Source organism: Anguilla rostrata, chromosome 15 (genome assembly GCF_018555375.3).
Source record: "Anguilla rostrata isolate EN2019 chromosome 15, ASM1855537v3, whole genome shotgun sequence".
NCBI lineage: Eukaryota > Metazoa > Chordata > Actinopteri > Anguilliformes > Anguillidae > Anguilla > Anguilla rostrata.
In genome coordinates, this window is record NC_057947.1 from 25,838,496 (window position 1) to 25,857,901 (window position 19,406).

At 51.5% G+C, this 19,406-nt stretch overlaps 1 protein-coding gene across 1 annotated transcript in view; it reads right to left on the minus strand.

The window, feature by feature from the left end:
- The window catches only part of xpo4 (exportin 4), a 34,322-nt gene that overhangs the window by 4,976 nt on the left and 9,940 nt on the right, over positions 1-19,406 (minus strand). The window contains exons 5-16 of the mRNA XM_064311634.1: positions 18,624-18,894; positions 13,115-13,227; positions 7,957-8,114; positions 5,376-5,550; positions 4,614-4,790; positions 4,037-4,179; positions 3,747-3,892; positions 3,030-3,207; positions 1,839-1,998; positions 1,564-1,733; positions 1,081-1,255; positions 310-603 (exon numbers count right to left, since the gene is read on the minus strand). Of these exons, the coding sequence (XP_064167704.1) occupies positions 310-603; positions 1,081-1,255; positions 1,564-1,733; positions 1,839-1,998; positions 3,030-3,207; positions 3,747-3,892; positions 4,037-4,179; positions 4,614-4,790; positions 5,376-5,550; positions 7,957-8,114; positions 13,115-13,227; positions 18,624-18,894 (2,160 nt within the window). The remainder of the gene's footprint in view (positions 1-309; positions 604-1,080; positions 1,256-1,563; positions 1,734-1,838; positions 1,999-3,029; positions 3,208-3,746; positions 3,893-4,036; positions 4,180-4,613; positions 4,791-5,375; positions 5,551-7,956; positions 8,115-13,114; positions 13,228-18,623; positions 18,895-19,406) is intronic.

A 19,406-nucleotide genomic window follows, 5' to 3' on the forward strand; every position in this document is an offset into this window, starting at 1 on the left:
TAAATATGCAGCTCTTCTCTCTCTCACTTGGCAGAGGTCAAAGGTTGTGTATGCACTACTCAGGCACAAAAGTAGAAACACATACACTGGAACAACAGTCTGGAAAGATTAAAAACCTCTCAAATTCCAGCTGGAACAGTGCTTATAGGCACTTTATCTAAACTGCTTCAGGAAAGATCGACCATAGATACACACAACACACCATAGATACACAAAACACTGTAGGTACTACAGTCACGTCACGATAAAGCACATAATGGTCTGAATCACTGAAAACTCTTCAACTGCGCAGCTCCCACAAGGTCTCACCTCTCCCAGATAGCAGATCTGTTTGTGCGCCACCTCCACGAACACCTCGATGATGAGGTTGACCGTCTCGGGCGTGGTCCTGTACACCTCCATCAGCCCGATGCAGTTGGACAGGAAGTCCATGAGGAAGTTGAAGAGCACGGACACGTTGTCGATCTGCGTGGCCTCGGCGATGCCGCACAGGGCCTCCAGCGTGGCGATGATCTCACGCTTCACCTCCTCCTCCTGGCAGATCTGCTGGAAGTTTTCCTGGTTGATCACGTTGAGGAACCTCTGCTGCAGGGGCTGCAGGACCTGGGGGGGGGGGGGGCATATGGGGTACAGTCAGCCAGGACAGAGGACTGATGGGAGAATGAGTTTTCACAAACTACACGATGGGTGGATCTGTTATGTGCAGCGACTGACTCGCTGATGTAAACCAATCAAATCATTTTGCAGTGGAATGCAAAACCTTCACTGGATCAAATAGGTGATTGACTGTATACAGTGGCTCCATGCATGATGCCTAACTCTCCCTTCACTAGTACAAGGCACCTCTGGCAGGGATGATTAAACAATCACCGATAAAACTATTGCTGAAAAAAAGAGCTGATATTGAAAATACAGACTGTTTTTGGAGACTGAGGTGATGCTGTGATTGTGCTTCAGAATTATCGAACTTAAAGTTAATAAAAGCAGCAGTGTTCCACGTTGCAAAAATCTCCCGTTCAGCTCCGAACACGAAGAGAATATTTCGAATGCGTGTTTCTGAGTGCGTTCCCGTGTCCTGACCTCGGTCCAGTACTGCTGCTTGGTGTCCGAGTCCATGTGCGCGAAGCCGCCCAGCACCAGCGCCTTCATCAGCGTCCGCTGCACCGAGCTGGACAGCAGGTTGAGCGGGGGGGTGCGGCTGGCGAACTGCTTGGCCAGGTTCCACCAGTTCTCACACTGGATCACGATGTTGGCCCTGAAGGGACACGCGGCAGAGGGCAAGATGAGCCGGGCCTGCTTGCTTTACCCAATACAGAACGTTTCTACTGCTCGCAAATGAAACTATATACACAAACTATGAAACAGAATTAAAATGCCATTTTTAAATTCGACCAGCAGTTTTAATACACTTCCAAGACACATCTTAAATACTTATTGAAACTCATTCAACTTTCACAAACATTTCCATCTCCATGTCCTCTACCTATCCAAAGACTCCTGCCCAAAGGCCTTGTACTCTGCCTGCTCTCCACCAGTAGGGGGAGCCAGAGAAGAGCCCCTCACCTTTCTCTCCTCTCCACGAGCGTGACGAGCAGCTCCACCGTGTCATTGGCCAGCTCCGGCTCTGAGCTCCACACTGACAGGTTGTTAATCACTTTCTCCAGCAGGTATCCCACAATCCACTGGGCACCTTCCGTGTCTGCCCCAAAGGCCATGCTGAGAGGGATGCTGATCTGCAGGGAGGGTGAAGGGGGGGAGGGGGTATGGGTGAGTATCTCTGACACCCCAAAGCTCGCAGCGCCGGGCAGCGTGTGACGCGCTGAAGAGGCTCCGCCCACCTGGCTGTACAGCTTCTCGTCCACCAGCAGGTAGGTCTTGGCCCAGCGTTTGAGGAACCAGACGATGTCCTTGCCCATCTGCGGGCTCAGCAGCTCGGTCAGGCTGGCGCGGGTGGCCCGGGACTCCACCTCCGATGTGCGCAGCACTGCCGAGAGCAACCTGGGGGCCAATCAGGAGAGGGTCACCGTCTGTTATCTGCAAACATTAAGATCCCTGACTGTGTGTGTATGTGTGTGTGTGTGTGTGTGTCTGTACATGTGTGTATGCGTCTGTGTATGTAGATGTGTACGTGTGCATGTGTGTGTGTACGCGTGCGTGCCTGTGTGTGTGTGTCTGTGTGTGCATGCACATGTTTTAGTGAACCTCAATCCCCTGCCTCAATGCCACCTGCCACTGTCATAATTGAATAATGCAGTAAGGGGCGTGGGGGGCGTTGGGGGGTGTGTGGGGGTGTTGGGGGGTGTGTGGGGGTGTTGGGGGGCGTGTGGGGGGAGGTAATAAAGGATTGGCTGGCGCCTGGCTCGCGGTTGGCAGGGGCTGGAGCAGTGCCAGCGGATTCCCGAGCTGGCGGGGGCTTCTGACGGCACCCGACAGGAGCGGGGCGCAGGGCGGGACCCGCGTGGCGGATGGCGCGTGGCGTGCCACACCCCGGCTGGGCGCCGGATCTGCACGGGAATCCGCCTCCAGCTGGCGAGGATAAACTGCGATCGCCACGGAAACTTGACAATCCGCAGTGACGGCGTGCAGCGGGGCGCTGGGCTCGGGACACAGACGCCCCGCCCACCTCGCACGCCATCGCCATCGCACAGCGCCAGCCAGCTCTGCGATGCCAGACATTTCCCTACGCCACAAATCCGAGGACCTTCAAGGTCCCATCCCCCAAAAAAACTTAAGTTATAGTCTACTGTTGGGGTCATAGAACAGTAGACTATACACTCTCGAGGTCCAAGGACCATTCAACAGCCTGTTCACTGCAAATGGCCCAAACAATCCTGCAAGAAATACAGCCAAGGTTTCTACAGTGCAAGTTTACATTTTTGAGAGCCTAACTCCAGATATCAGTGTCTGTGAAGCTGGCAATACTGCGTGTGCACATGACTTGAGGGTTTCTTCAGAGCTTGCAGTGGCGGCGCAGGGACAGCACGTTCACCCGGAAACAGCTGCGTGCTCGGTTCACCCGGCTCCCTTACCTGATGACAGAGTCCGTCCTGTTGCACCCTGGGATGGAGCAGGCCTTCTCGCCCGGCGATCCCAGGACCTGAAGCGTGGTGTTGATGTCCACCTCCGTGGAGTGGCTTATGGAGTACTCCATCACCTCCGACGGGATTAGCGGGGTCTCGCTCTGCGGGTCATCCGCCAGGAGGTAGCCTGTACCCCACCGCCCCAAAATATCAGTTACACGCCGGGTTACAGAACCAAATGGTAGCCTCTAACCCACCGCCCCAAAATATCAGTTACACACCGGGTTACAGAACCAAATGGTAGCCTGTCCCCACAACACCCCAAAATATCAGTTACACACCGGGTTACAGAACCAAATGGTAGCCTCTAACCCACCACCCCAAAATATCAGTTACACACCGGGTTAGAGAACCAAATGGTAGCCTGTACCTAATAAAATATGTTACACGCCGGATTACAGAGCCGAAAGGTAGCCAGTACCTCATAAACAGTCGCACACAGTTTCAGTTGAGCGATAACTGCTACGTAATACTATGGCTTCAGTCCTTCAAATCCAGCAGCCCCCAAAATACCAACTGGGCCGATAGGGAAATGTTAATGGACTTTGAATATAGTTAGCCAACGAGCAAAAGAGTGAACGTGTTACTGACCTGTGACTCTAATGATCTAGTGAAGGTGTAACTAACCATTGGTCAAAATGAACTAGTCACTGGATAAGTGCTGACCTGTAACTAGAATGAGCCAGTGGATGTCTTCGTAGAGGTCATCCAGAACCTTCCGGTCAACGGACTCGGGTCCTGGCGAGGCGAGTAGCTGCTGCTGGTGCCGCTGGAGCTGCCCGTGCAGCCGGGTCACGCGGTCCTCCAACAAACTGCCGCGCACACACAGAGCGGGGTCAAAGGTCAAGCACCGCACATTTCACCACTCAGAAACTCCAGTAGGGTAGCGGTATGGGTCCCTGTGTGGGGCAGCGTCCCTCCCCCACACCGCAGGCCGGTGGCCTCGCGTCTCTCACCTGGTGAGCAGGGGGATGGAGTGGTCGGCCGCGATGCGTCCCAGCATGCCGATGCTGGCCAGCTGGTCGGAGAAGAGCTCGCGGTCGTCCTCCTGCAGCTCGTTGATCTCCTCCTCTTCGTGGGAGGCCACGCCGTTAGCCGTCTGGAGGGGAGGAGACGGACAGGTACTCAGCCCGAGAAACGCTCCCTGCCAGGAACGCCTCGGCCGCTAAAAATCCCCAGGACACCGGATCAAATGATGTAATACAGTGAGAATGCTGCTTGATAGGAACCAAACGTTGAGCTCTCCCAAACTTTCCAAACGGCCATAAAACAGTTCTCCTCAGAAGGGGTGTGAACAGCACATAAAACATGAGGGAGCAGAGGAGCGGTAATTGAAACGTACCCCTACAAAAACCTGCAAGTTCACTAATGAGGCCGCCGAGGGTTCAGTGTGCGGAACCATTAGCCGAGGAATAGGCCACATTGAATGCTGGGAAAGTGACTTAAGCAGCTTACTGCAGGGCTGAGTGAGGGATGGAAGGACGGATGGCTGGGGTTGAACAGGTGAAGGGGGGGTGGGGAAGGAGGCCTCACCAGGTTGCGCGTGCCGTCGGGCGCTGCCAGGTGGCACTGGATGTAGGAGTTGAAGACCTGCACGGCGGGCTGGACGAAGCAGCCGCGGGGGAAGTGCTCGTCGTCCTGGAGCAGCGTCAGCCACGACTCCAGCAGCTTGTCGTAGGCCTCCATGTACACCATGTCGTCCTTATCCAGCTGGGGGCACAGAGCATGGACAAACAAGCCCTTTCAGGAGACACACTCACAATGTGTTTCCACATCACATCACGTACACACAAACACCACGCTGTCACATTAGGCTTCATAGACCCGTATCACACCTTAACACTCACACTGCTTTTATATTACACTCCGACATGGTCATTTTGCAGTCATACAGCCACATCTCAATTTCATATCACGTCCCTACACCACAATATACCAGCACCATAATTTTACACCACATATCTGACATATGCGCTTCCACCTGGAACACACTCAGATTGGACCTTCACAGAGACTACAGTAAGTCCCTCCAAACTTTAAACTTTGTGCTCCGTGAAATATGAGTAACTTGGGTCGTGCTCATCTTGCAGTAGCTGAATTTTCATTTACAAGGTCCCCACAAGACCGAAACAAGGTCCTCACAAGACCGTTCCGGGATACACCAAATTAATCCAACAGTTTAATATTGCGTCAGCTTGTGTAGTTTGGGGTACAGTGCTTTTATGTATGTTCTGTTACACAGCGGTGCGTGTGACGGACAGACGGGCGGAAACGGGCGCGAAGCAGGACCCTCACCACTTCCTCCAGGGCGGCGCTGCGGCCGAAGGAGCAGGTGAGCACCGTCAGGCAGGTGATGAAGGAGGAGAAGAGCTCGCTGGGCAGGGCCGTCATGATGCTCCGCGGGAAATTGGTGATCAGATTGCTGATGATGTTCGAGATTCCCACGGCTTCCGAGTCCTCCATCTCGATCCTGGAGAAAAAACATCCATTAGCATCCTGCAGTCATTGTCTACACATTAGAGCTGCCAACAAATTTAAAAAAAATAATAACGGGAGAAACATTTCTGGTTGAAGTTATTAGTCAATTAATTGAATGAAAGCTTCTTCATCTGGCATTAGTTTCTGGGAACCTATCCCTTTGTATTCACCTCAATTTTTTTTCCTCCAAAGGGAATGAAAATGATGCAACCATTTAGTTTTGTGTCATCAGCTAGAGTGTTTACTCTATTAATGATGCATCAAATTAAATTATTTTTGCTATGCTTCTGCCACATTTCTGAAACCATACATCCTAGTACACCCAAAGCTGCCGGTACATCTGAGTACAGAACACCTGCATCCAGAAGTTGTCACTAAAACAATCGCACGGTGTGAATGTGCCCGAGTCTTTGTACGTAGAATGAACTCAGCAGATGTGAAAGAGAATACGACCCTGTACTTCGCTGCTCAGTCCGGTAAAGCACACTTTACACCATACTGTACGCTCAGCCTGCAAAACCTATTCTCTTTTCCAACCGAGGTCAAGAAGACTGAAATTGCTCACACATGGAAGTGCTCATTCCTTAAGCCCCATTTAGCCCGGTCGTACTGCCTTCTGCTACGCAGCCCTAAACCATATCAGATGGGTCTAAACTTCCAGCAGAACAATTCGATTATTGTAGATTACTTGGCCAGCGCACGGGTAACCTGTGCCATGGCTTTCCGATGATGCAACTGGAAAAAGCAGCAGGAATAGGTGATTACGGAGGGGAAAAGAGCCCCCATCCCCGATTCATTCCTCCTCCTGAGTCACACGTTCCAAACTGAAGTGTTGCAGTTATATATATCACAGTAAAGCCCTCTTCTCTCCCCTGCCTCTCCACTAAACCCTTTACCACAAACAGACAGACAGACAGACAGACAGACACACACACACACAAGCACACACACAACATGGCTCGAAATTAACTTTTTTTAATTGGTAGCACTGGTGCTCCCAACTTCAAAAAGTTAGGAGCACCCACCAAAATGTAAGGATCACCAGCAATATATACAATAGATTTTTTATTGATAAAAAACGACAATATAACAGTACGGTTTACAAGTAACAGTTAAACTGTCACGCTTAAAATGTGTCGACTTTCAAGGAATTGCGTGTTAAGCACTGTTGTACGTGCTCGGAAGAGGTCTGCTAAATGCTATAAGTATGTATAAGTTAAAACGCAAGGTTCGTCAGATTAATACCGCTAATTAAATCAACCGCCAGTAAACTGCATCGGAGAAATTAGCTGTTTCAACCGGGTCGCTACACAAAACGCTACGTTAACGTTTCTAAAAAAATGCCGTAATCGTTCGCTTCAACTTTTCAGCTTTCGATAACGCTAATAAATTGAACATAAACTTTTGTCTTCAGGTAACATTAGTTAACGCGTTAGCTCTCTGTGTCGCGTGACAGTGGAGTGCAGCGAAAGGGAGTGATTGAAGGCTAAAATTAACCAATTTAAAATCAGCATTAAAGGTAAGAATGTCAAGCTCACGATTGGTTAGAAGGGCCACTGTCAGCTCACAAGGCACATACTGAGTGTACTAACTTGCGAATGTACATAGAAAGAGACGTTCGACTGGAAAAAAAGGTCGCACCAGAACAATTATTTTCACTCGCACAAATGCTCCCAATTATATTTCGAGGTCGCACAGATTAAATTTCGGGAGCATATGCGACCAAAATGGTCGCAATTTCGAGCAGACAGACAAACACGCACCCACTTAAAGCCGGTATTACGCAAGGTCTACTCCTGTGCTCAGTCTCTGTGGCCAGTGAGACTGCAGATGGAATGCCATCGCCACACACCATGTGGCATTCATTCTTTTATACTAATATTAAACACATTCACAAAAACACTAGTTTGCCCATGACAAGTTACAGGGACAGACCTCAATCATTTACCAGGCAATCGCACACATTTCAACACGCATCCAGAGAGTGGAGCGCCTGTGAATGGTGAATGTTTTTAGTGTGAGCTCCCCTGTAAATGCAGTTGCAAATGCGGTTAATGCTGTCTGTAAATGCGGTTAATGCTGTCTGTAAATGCGGTTAATGCTGGCTGTAAATATGGTTAATGCTGTCTGTAAATGTGGTTATTACAGGCTGTAAATGCGGTTACAGCTGGTCATAAACACAAACATGAAAGTGGTTGCTGTGGTAGTGAGTGTGGTTGCTATAGTAGCGAACAGGTTGTTGTACTGAACATGGCTGCTGAGGTAGTGAATGTAGTTGCTGTTGTACTGAACGTGGTTGCTGTGGTCGTGAGTGTGGTTCCTGTGGTCGTGAGCGTGGCTGCCGCGGTTGCGAATGTGGTCGATGTGATTCCTGCGGTCGTCGCGGTCAGGGACTCACCCGTTGATCATGCTCAGCAGCCCCTCCACCAGGTGTGCGAGGTAGGAGACGCGGGCGCTCTCGTCCGGGAAGATGGGGCCGTGCATGGAAGCCAGCTGGGCCAGGCACTGCAGGGAGTCCTGAGCCATGTCCGAGTCCTCCCGGATCTTCCTGTGCACCTGGGAGAGAGAGACAGACAGACAGCCCATAACCCAGCGCTCTTATGCTCAAGGGCTCCCCCTGCTGGCCCCTCTACTCTGGGGCTCCTGCAGCTGTTCCGCACCGGATGGAATTCTGGAAACCCAAGTCTGAATTAATTATAAACCAGAAGAGGGATGCAAAACAGTCTGGAGAGAACCAAACAGGTCCAGACGCAACTAAAGGAGGCAGACACAGCATCTTCTGGAAAACGCACCTCATGACTCACCCTCAGCAAAGCCCACAATTATAACCCATCAGTTTCACAAGCTGACAAAGGTACTGTAATTAATGAGCAAATTCTAAAAAAACAACAGGATGACTTTAACCGAGGAGCTCAGGGTGACATCCCAGACCTAAACCTTTGATAAAGCAGAGATGAGCTCACCTTCCTCTGTCCTGTTCCTGGATGGTGCGAGTGGAAACGCTCAAACTCTCGCTCACGGGACCAAGATTTTGGCCCCAGCTCCGATGTGAACGCACGCGCACACGAGGGGGGCGGAGGGGTCACCTCATTGTGAGAAAACCCTCTCAAAGCCACTCAAAGCCTGGTGCCTCCGTATGGCGGTTAGCGGACGAGTGTCAGAGAGCAGGACCACTGAGACCGGATCACTGAGATCGGATCACTGAGACTCGGAGAAGAGCGCCCATCTCCAGACCGGACCTGTGCTGCTCCACCCCAGGCACTGCGACTCAGAGACGAAGCTCAGCTTCCACACACAGCCCCCCGCCCATCAGGGCACGGCGCTCCAAACGTAAAAAATCCACCGAGAAGGACGAGCCGGCTCCAACGCCCCCCCCGCCGCCGCCACGTCCTCCGCACTTCCCGACAGTAACGAGTCTCACACACACCTATCGTCTCTCACACACGCACAGCCTCACACGCGCGATTCAAACTCCAGCTACCCGCCAACGGAGCGAGGACCGTCCGCAGCGGCGTGCGGTAGGCTACTGTGCCACAGGCCAGACTGCTGTCAGAGTTATTCATTCATTCCCTGGAAATGAGGAAAGAGGGGAGAGAGAGAGAGCGCTGGAGAGAGAGAGACGGAGAGAGAGGGAGGGAGGGAGGGGAGGAAGAGCAATGCCAGATGACGGCTAGCTGCACACGTTCTAAAAGCAGCAGTGGCGACGGCAGGCTTCACTACACAAACTATGCCACTCGCCTTGAGCCAGGCTATAGTTAGAGACAACGGGGTGGGGGGGGTGGGGGCAAAGCCAGGATGCCCCTCTACGGAGACAAACCTATTTATAGAGGGGAAACAAAAGGGCGACATCTCGGGCGATTATTCTGGAAGAATACGATAGCCTCACTGTTGATTACAAAGGCTTTGCTCGGTCTCGTCCCGCCCTCTCTCTCTCTACCTCTACTTTAATCCAGTTTGGGAAACCGGGGAGGGGATTGGCCATTGTCACGACAACATCAGAACCAATCTGCCAGATGCCAGGTCAAACCCAGCCTGGTTCTGTTTAGAGTAAACAAGCACACGTGTGCTGGAGCAGGCTTAAAGAATAACACTGCTCCAAATTAAAGGGATCAATTATCTCAGGGGAACAGAGGCCAGCCAATCTGGACTGAATTTGGCTTTTTTTAAAAAGTTCCAAGTAAACGACTCTTTAATCAACTGCCGTATGTATACGCTCAGGCAGAGCTCAGAAACCGCCTGAGAAAGGAGCAAGCCTGGAGAGCGAAGCTTCGTTAAGTGATGTGCCTTACTGTGCTCAGGCAGACTGTGCTCAGGCAGACTGTGCTCAGGCAGACTGTGCCGAAGCGAGCGAGTTTGGGAGCTCAGGCCCCCGTCAGGGTCTGTCAGTTCCCTGTGCGTTCTTCCAGCTCATGTTTACCAATCAGACCTGTGATCTTAATGCTCCTCTGGAAAACGCATCCCTTTGGGATGCCAAACCCAAAGGGGGGGGTGAGGGGTGAGGAGCAGGCCTGGCGTGCTTTTATGTGCCCCCCTCTAATCCGGGGGTCAGGGTGTAATCCTCTGGCCTCGTGGCGCGTGCCGCGTCTGGGTCACAGCTGAACCCCCCCGGGGCACACGGACAGCTGGCTAAATATCGCCCGCTGAGCCTGGAGCCCCGAAAACACCCACAGCGGCTACCAGCTCCTCACCGCACCCCACTTCTACTGCAGGAGCCCCCAAACATCCACACCCACAGCCAGCTCCTCACTGCACCCCACTTCTACTGCAGGAGCCCCCAAACATCCACACCCACAGCCAGCTCCTCACTGCACCTCACTTCTACTGCAGGAGCCCCCAAACATCCACACCCGCAACCAGCTCCACACTGCACCCCACTTCTACTGCAGGAGCCCCCAAACATCCACACCCGCAACCAGCTCCACACTCGAGTAAACCAGTACTCACCAGCCGATTCGCAAAACGTTTACAGAAAAATGTAATCATAAAATCTGAATTTTTTTGTTAGTTTCTTTTGCATCTTTCAAAACTAGACCAGACATAGTAATAGGTCAAAGTGTGTACAGCCTCTATGTTGTACTTATCCTCCACCCAACCCACCCGTCCCCCGCACCCCCCCCAACTCCCAATCTCGCCTAGGGCGGCAGAATGGCTAAAGCCGTGCCTGCTAATGGTTCAAAACAAGCTTTTATCTTATCAAAGAGTGTTGCTAGCCTACTCTCTCTGTCGCCTTCACACAAGTCTGCTGCTGTAAAAAGGCCTTTTGGTACAAAAATAAAAACATAGTATTTAAGTAAACTCAAGGACAATCAGTCATCTTTTAGAGAAAACCATAAAATGTCCCACACTTCAAGTTCCAGGTCAGCCTGTAAGACACCTTCTCAATGGTTCAGTCTGTCAGAAAGCGTCTCTACGGGTCAGTCTGTCAGGTAGTCTCTATGGGTCAGTCTGTCAGAGAGCTTCTCTATGGGTCAGTCTGTCAGAAAGCGTCTCTATGGGTCAGTCTGTCAGAGAGCATCTCTATGGGTCAGTCTGTCAGAAAGAGTCTCTAAGGGTCAGTCTGTCAGAAAGCTTCTCTATGGGTCAGTCTCAGAGTCTCTAAGGGTCAGTCTGTCAGAGAGCATCTCTAAGGGTCAGCCTGTAAAACACCTTCTCAATGGTTCAGTCTGTCAGATAGTCTCTATGGGTCAGTCTGTCAGACAGCATCTCTATGGGTCAGTCTGTCAGACAGCATCTCTACGGGTCAGTCTATCAGATAGTCTCTACGGGTCAGTCTGTCAGAGTCTCTAAGGGTCAGTCTGTCAGAGAGCATCTCTAAGGGTCAGTCTGTCAGAGTCTCTAAGGGTCAGTCTGTCAGAAAGCTTCTCTATGGGTCAGTCTGTCAGAAAGCTTCTCTATGGGTCAGTCTGTCAGACAGCTTCTCTATGGGTCAGTCTGTCAGACAGCATCTCTAAGGGTCAGTCTGTCAGAGTCTCTAAGGGTCAGTCTGTCAGAAAGCGTCTCTATGGGTCAGTCTGTCAGAGAGCTTCTCGATTGTTCTCAGGTCAGTATGTTAGGCAGCTTGCGGTCTGTTCCCATTTCCCTGAATGCTTCTGTCACATGGCATCCCACGGCCCAATCAGATGCGTGAATGAGAATAGAGCACATGTCCTGAAAGGACGGTACTGGGAGACACTGAGCATGCACTATACCAGCAGAAATGAATGCAAAACCACATTAAAACACAAAGAGAAATGTACAGTACGCGGACAGGCCATCAGACCCAGAGGAGAGGGCCAGGTCTGGCACCTCAGCTCCAGGCTCCTGGATGCAGTCCTGAGAAAGCCCACTGATTGGTTCCACACTTCCGTGCCCTGTCAGCGAGATTCCCTTGCCTCGCCTCCTCCTACACGTCTGTTAAAACACACCTCCTTTACACGGTCTCTTTAAAATCAAATCACAGCCGCCAGCTTCTACACAATAAAAATGCTTTCTGACTCAACGCCGCTTTAATTAGTCTTTGGAACCGCACCACTCAGAACGGCTTTTGGAAAAGCTTTAGAGAATTTTTTTTTTCTTTCTTTTTAAAAGAGACCAATTCAACAAACGAATGTGCCACAGCGATGATGTTTCTGAGTTGAGCAGAAAGGCATCTCGGAGAATTACACACAAAAGCTGCAGAGAAATCAAAAAACAAACGTAGCGCAAAAAAGCCAACAGGAAGAGCAGTTCTATCCATTCTCTGACCACGACCACTCGTCACCAACACGTTTCTGTTCGGCCCAGCTGATCCGGCAGGACGCTGGACTTAACCGATGCCCCTGTCCAAGCGGGCTCCTGCTGCGTACCACGTCACATCCTCCTCATTCACACACAGGTGTCCTACTCCAGTCCTGGATGTTGCAGTGTCTGCTGGTTTTTGGGGTGTTCTCAGCACCAGTGGTTCATTTAGGTCATTGATTGGCTAAAGTTTGACACCCCGGGTATACTGACACAGTCGAGCTCTCAGAAAGCTTCACCCTTCACATGCACAGGCCAGGGGCCCTGCTGTCAAAAGCCCCACAGCAGGGCTGCCCAACCCCGTTCCTGGACAGCTACTGTCCTGTAGGTTCATTTCAAACCTAATTTGGCACACCTGATTCTACTAATTAGCAGCTCATTGAGATCTCTAACCGTTGAATGAGGTGTGCTTTGTTAAGAGTTGGAGTGACAGCCTACAGGACAGCTGATCTCCAGAAACATGGTTGGGAATCACTGTTATACAGAGACTAAAGAGACCTGCAGAAAACTACCTCTGGGAGAAATGCAGAGCAGCACATGGTACCCGCCCGTCATACCTGCACCAAACCAGAACCACAGCAGGAGCGGGGAGCAAGAGGAGGCGCAGAGAGCAGAGGAGGAGCAGAGGAGGAGCTAATAAAGGAAAAGGTGCCAAGGTGCTGCTCCAGTGGAGGGAGGTAAAAGAGAGAGAGAGGAGGTGCAGAGAGCTGATAATGGAGGAGATGCGCAGAGAGGAGTAGCGAGGAGGTGCAGGGAGCACGGAGGAGCAGCAGAAAGCGGCTAGGGGAAGGCGCACTTACTGTAAAGAAGAGGTCCATGACCCTGGTGTCCAGCAGCGCCTCCCTCCAGGTCTCGGTGGGCTTGAGTGACACGTTGTGGGTGGACTCGAACATGGCGATGTAGTGCCGGCCTAGTGATCTCCCGGTCAAGGTCAACAGCACCAGCTCCATAGCGCACTCAAACAAGAGGGATCCTCTGTCTTACACTACTGCTCTCTGCCTGAGTGCGTGTGTGCAACACTCTCTCTCTCTCTCTTAGACTGCTGCTCTCTGTCTGTCTGTCTGTCTGTCTGTCTGTCTGTCACACTCTCCCTCTTAGACTACTGCTCTCTGTCTGTCTGTCTGTCACACTCTCCCTCTTAGACTACTGCTCTCTGTCTGTCTGTATGTCTGTCTGTCTGTCACACTCTCCCTCTTAGACTACTGCTCTCTGTCTGTCTGTCTGTCTGTCCGTCTGTCCGTCTGTGTCTGTCACACTCTCTCATGCTACTCCTCTGTCTGTCTTTGTCTGGCTGCCCTACACGCACACTCTCCCATATGCTAGTCCTCACCCTCTAGCTGCCCCACACTCCCTCTCTCCCTTTCCACTCCTCCCTCTCCCCTTCCTTCATCTTACATCCCTCCCCCTCTCACCCCCTCTGTATTCCTCAGAATTAACTCGGCTCTGTTTTACTGATACAAGGACCATTTATTACAAAAAGGACGTGAAATAAAAAGTGCATCGACGGAACAGAGGCCAGGCCGTTCTTGTATTATCGATATTTAGAATTCATTTTTATACTGTAAAGCTTGTAGTCAATACAGGAATTAGCATAAATTAATATGGGCTCCCTCTGATCTGAGAAAGCAATCTGGCAACCTGAAAACCTGGCCTTAGGTCCCAAACATCTCCATAGGACTGAAAAGACCACAGGACAGCCACCGCTGCCAGGTTCAGAAAGCACTTTTCACTTCAGCCTGCATCTGGTCACAGTGGTAAAACAAAGACTCTGGAAAGAAATCGTCTCCATTGTCAGGCTCAGACGCATTTACGGATGAAACAGCAGGAACGATCCCCGACCCACTAAAACCTCACAAAACATAAGCGGGGATTTCGGTTATATCGGTTTTCACAAGGCGCTCTCTGTGCCAGAAGGTTGTCAGTTCTGTCACCGACGCATTCTAACCGACTGGAAAGACCATCAGAGCAAAGCACTTCCAACTGCAGAAATGTGTGCCGTAACACTAGAACCTATAGGGACATTACATGCTGTACAGAACTAATCCACCATATCCTTTAAAACTTCCCTATGAGCATTTATCCAGACACTTCCCACCCATTTCACCTCCTCAGCCTAACACAAGAGCCTCACAGACTCTAAAACACAGGCCTGTTTTTTTCCCCCACACAGCATGTCTTGTAAGCAGTAGAGAAGCAGCAAGCCATTTATTTCCTCCGCAAATGCAGAGGTTTTTACACAGTGAGGAGATCTGTGATACAGGAGGAATAAACGCACCCCTCACGTATCCCCCTTTCTCTCCAGTTCTCTCTCTCTCTCTCTCTCTCCAGCTCTCTTCCAGATCTCTCTCTCTCTCTCTCCTTCTCCATGCTGGAACGCGCTGTGGAAAGGGGGGGAGGGGCTGGACTGCGCTCGCGTGTGCAGGCTTCAGTGTGCAGGAACAGGAGGTGTGAGCGCGGCAGGGGGGCAGGGAAGGGGAGGGGGGGGGCTCCCATGGGACTGTCAGATCAAAGCCTTCATCACCGGCATGGCCCCTACGCATTCCTCCAGACAGCACTCGCCTTGACCCACCCCCTCCCCCTCCCCCTCCCCAGAGACAGGTGCCAACTTTTTACAAGAGCAGTCTGGCGAGGGGCGAGTTGAACCCCCCCCAGTCGCCTCTGCTTTTACAGCCCTTTAAAATGAAACTGATCTTAAACCCTGAGGGAGAGAGCAGAAGACTGAGCCAACAGGAACTCTGGATGACCTCCACCAACCCTCCCCAAACACACGGGACGCCTCCCTAAAGCACAGTCTGGAGCTCACCAAGCCCCCAAGTACTGAGGAACAAGGAGAACACCACAAACCAGATCACTGTGCAGGACGGTGTACCACCATCGTCTTAACTTGCTACCCACAGACTTCTACAATAGATGAGCAGCCCTATTACAACCACCATACACTACACGTCCCAGAATGCATCTGTTCTGCAAGGGAACTCATCGGCATAATCAGTGTATCTTTATGAGTGACATGACTGAACTACATTCTATGAAACAGTATGAAGAGCATTAGAACAGATTGCTCTCCGTAAAACATGCTGGCAGGATGCACTGGCCATTCTGACACAAGCATATAATACAGACAGATGAAACTGTGGTGCATGTGACACGCGTATAGCTACACACAGACAAAAGATGCATGTACATTATTACCTGCACAGTACACAGAGGTGTATTGTGTACGTGCGTGGTTTACTACTCTAGTTTATGATATAGATTGAAGTGTCTGGTGCACACAGATAAAATGATGTAGGACACTTTGAGGTAAACAAAAAATCCAGCATTGAGCTTTTACAGAATATGCGCATCATGTACGATACACAGAGGCGAAGCCAATATCTGACCACAGCTGCAGAAGATACTGTGCAGATCACGGCCACACGAGGCGGCGACAGGCAGGCAAAGCCGTCCCGACAGTCTGTAGCACATCTACACCCATCCCAAACATCACAAACAAAACAGATCCGTTTACCCGCTGCACACAGGCCGGACTGGAAAGACTCTGCTATCTGTCATGCTCATGTTATCACAGGCTGCTGTCTGGGTCAAACACAGAGCCGTCTGAGCTCACGGGTTTATGAGCGATAGAGGGAGGCTTATGTTTATGAGGTGTGTGTGTGTGTGTGAGTGTGTAAGCTGTAAGAAATATGACAGGATGCAGTATGAATGAACTTAAGAGTTTATCGGATAAAATAATGTGTATGGGGGGTAATAAGCATGTATGTGTATGTGTGTGCTCGTGTGTGTGTGTGTGTGTGTGTGTATGTGAGCGTGTGCTCATGTGCGTGTGTGTGTGCGTGCGTGTTCATATATCCGTATGTGTGTGTGTGTATACGCGCATCTGCTCATATATGCGTGTGTGTACGTGCATGTGCTCATATGTGCATGTGCGTGTGTGTATGTACATGTGTGTGTGTGTATACGCGCATGTGCTCATACGTGCATGTGTGTGTGTGTATGTACGTGTGTGTGTGTGTGTATACGTGCATGTGCTCATATGTGCGTGTGTGCGTGCGTGCGTGTGTATGTGTGTGCGTCTGCGCTCATAATAAAGGGTCCTCGGTGCACGGGGCTTGTTTGGGGGTTTATGGGTTTACCCAAGCCGTCCTCACGGCGCAGAGAGACGGCGGCGAACATGTGAAACAGCATCTCCGGAATGCGTCGGCCGGCGCTGCAGCGTCTCCCGTTTCGAGGAGCACGCCGGGGTCCCGCGAGGGGACGGGGGCCCTCTGATCTGCCCCTGACCGCTGCGATGCCTGGCCCGGACGGGACGGGTGTGGAGAGACGCCCCGCGCTGAAACAGGGGGAGCGTGGCCCTGGCAGATGACTGGCATGCCTTCCCTGAGCCCCGGAATGGATGAGACACTGTGCCTTTTATCAACCCCCCTGGGTTTTGGGGGGGTAACAGGCAGCAGCAGAAGTAGCCGCCAAGTGTCCCCCAGGCGCTCGACCGAGGATCAGCCCAAAAAGTGCCGACGGGGGGCACTCACGCCCCTCCCCGACCCACCGCCCTTCAAAGACCTCCCGCCTGTCCTGAAAGTCTCGCACCCGTGCCGCCCCCCCCCCCCCCCTCCCCACAGACGGCCCGCCTGCCACGCCCGCACGTGCCGAGACGTCTGCCGAACATGGTGCCCCGAGACGCCCCGCCAACTGGCCCCCAAACAGGAGCCCAAACAATCTCTGCTCAGACGACACCTTCTATACGAGCCCCTAATACCAAACAAATCTCAACCTCCCTCAATCTGACCTGCCCCAACAGCCCCTAATACCAAACAAACCTCAACCTCCCTCATCCTGACCTGCTCTACCAGCCCATAATACCAAACAAACCTCAACCTCCCTCATCCTGACCTGCTCTACCAGCCCCTAATACCAAACAAGCCTCACCCCCCCCTCAATCTGACCTGCCCAACAGCCCCTAATACCAAACAAACCTCAACCTCCCTCATCCTGACCTGCTCTACCAGCCCATAATACCAAACAAACCTCAACCTCCCTCAATCTGACCTGCTCTACCAGCCCCTAATACCAAACAAGCCTCAACCTCCCTCATCCTGACCTGCCCCAACAGCCCCTAATACCAAACAAACCTCAACCTCCCTCATCCTGACCTGCTCTACTAGCCCATAATACCAAACAAGCCTCAACCTCCCTCATCCTGACCTGCTCTACCAGCCCCTAATACCAAACAAACCTCAACCTCCCTCATCCTGACCTGCCCCAACAGCCCCTAATACCAAACAAACCTCAACCTCCCTCATCCTGACCTGCCCCAACAGCCCCTAATACCAAACAAACCTCAACCTCCCTCATCCTGACCTGCCCCAACAGCCCCTAATACCAAACAAACCTCAACCTCCCTCATCCTGACCTGCTCTACCAGCCCATAATACCAAACAAACCTCAACCTCCCTCATCCTGACCTGCTCTACCAGCCCCTAATACTAAACAAACCTCAACCTCCCTCATCGAGACCTGCTCTACCAGCCCCTAATACCAAACAAGCCTCAACCTCCCTCATCCTGACCTGCTCTACCAGCCCATAATACCAAACAAACCTCACCCTCCCTCATCCTGACCTGCTCTACCAGCCCTTAATACCAAACAAACCTCACCCTCCCTCATCGAGACCTGCTCTACCAGCCCCTAATACCAAACAAGCCTCAACCTCCCTCATCCTGACCTGCTCTACCAGCCCTTAATACCAAACAAACCTCACCCTCCCTCATCCTGACCTGCTGTACCAGCCCTTAATACCAAACAAACCTCACCCTCCCTCATCCTGACCTGCTCTACCAGCCCCTGATACCAAACACGCCTCAACCTCCCTCATCCTGACCTGCTCTACCAGCCCATAATACCAAACAAACCTCAACCTCCCTCATCCTGACCTGCTCTACCAGCCCCTAATACCAAACAAGCCTCAACCTCCCTCATCCAGACCTGCTTTACCAGCCCCTTATACCAAACAAACCTCAACCTCCCTCAATCTGACCAGCTCTACTAGCCCCTAATACCAAACAAGCCTCAACCTATTCTATTGTCTGCTAGGTTTTCACTCCGACCCTTACAACGCACACCTCATTCATCAGCTAAAGATCTCACTGAGCTGCTAATTGGTAGAATCAGGTGTGCCAAATTAGGGTTGAAATGAAAACCTACAGGATGGCAGATCAGCAGGAACAAGGGTGGGCAGCCCTGCTGAGATCAGAGGGCAGAGACACAGGCGGAGCGTAAAATGGGAGGAGCTGAAACACACAGGAAGGATATGATTGGGCGGCAGGAAGTTCCAGCTGAGCACCTGGTTGGCCAGGGCCAGGTAGCGCTGGAAGACGGAGGACATCTGGGCGCTGAGGTTCTCCCGGCGGCTGAACTCCTGCAGCACCTCCATGGTCAGCACGAAGATCTGCCGGAGGGCCTCCTCCTGGAAGAGCCGCTTGCAGCTGCCGTGGAACTCCATGCTCAGCCCGATGTTGCTGGTCTTACTGGAGCTGGAGAACTCGCTCAGCAGGGCCGTCAGGATGGAGCAGGCCAGCGTCTGCTGCAGGGGCCAAACACACGCCAGGGGTCAGGGGCCAAACTCACACAGGCCAGGGGCCAAACACACATAGACCAGCGGCCAAACGTACACAGGCCAGGGGCCAAACACAAACAGGCCAGGGGACAAACACAAACAGGCTAGGGGCCAAACACACACAGACAAAGAACTACCGCTTTGCAATGACCATCTCATGTCTCCAGACCTGAACTCCATTAAAATGAGTGGTTTGCAGAGTGAATTCAAAGGAGGAAGTCCAAATCAAAGGATCTGAAAGATCCTGGAAGACTCAGTACAGAGGAACAGCCAAAGCCCCACCAAACTATGATGCACTACACTAGACAACTCAGTAGCGTCATCAGCAAGGGAGAGGATGCACAGAGTACAGAAAACAAAGGAGTGAATATTTTACTATTTTTTGGAAAAACATTTATAATTTCTGATGTGTTATTTTACTTGATTCCACTGAATAATTGGAAGAATATTTTCCACATGGTGGAGAAACAAAATATAGC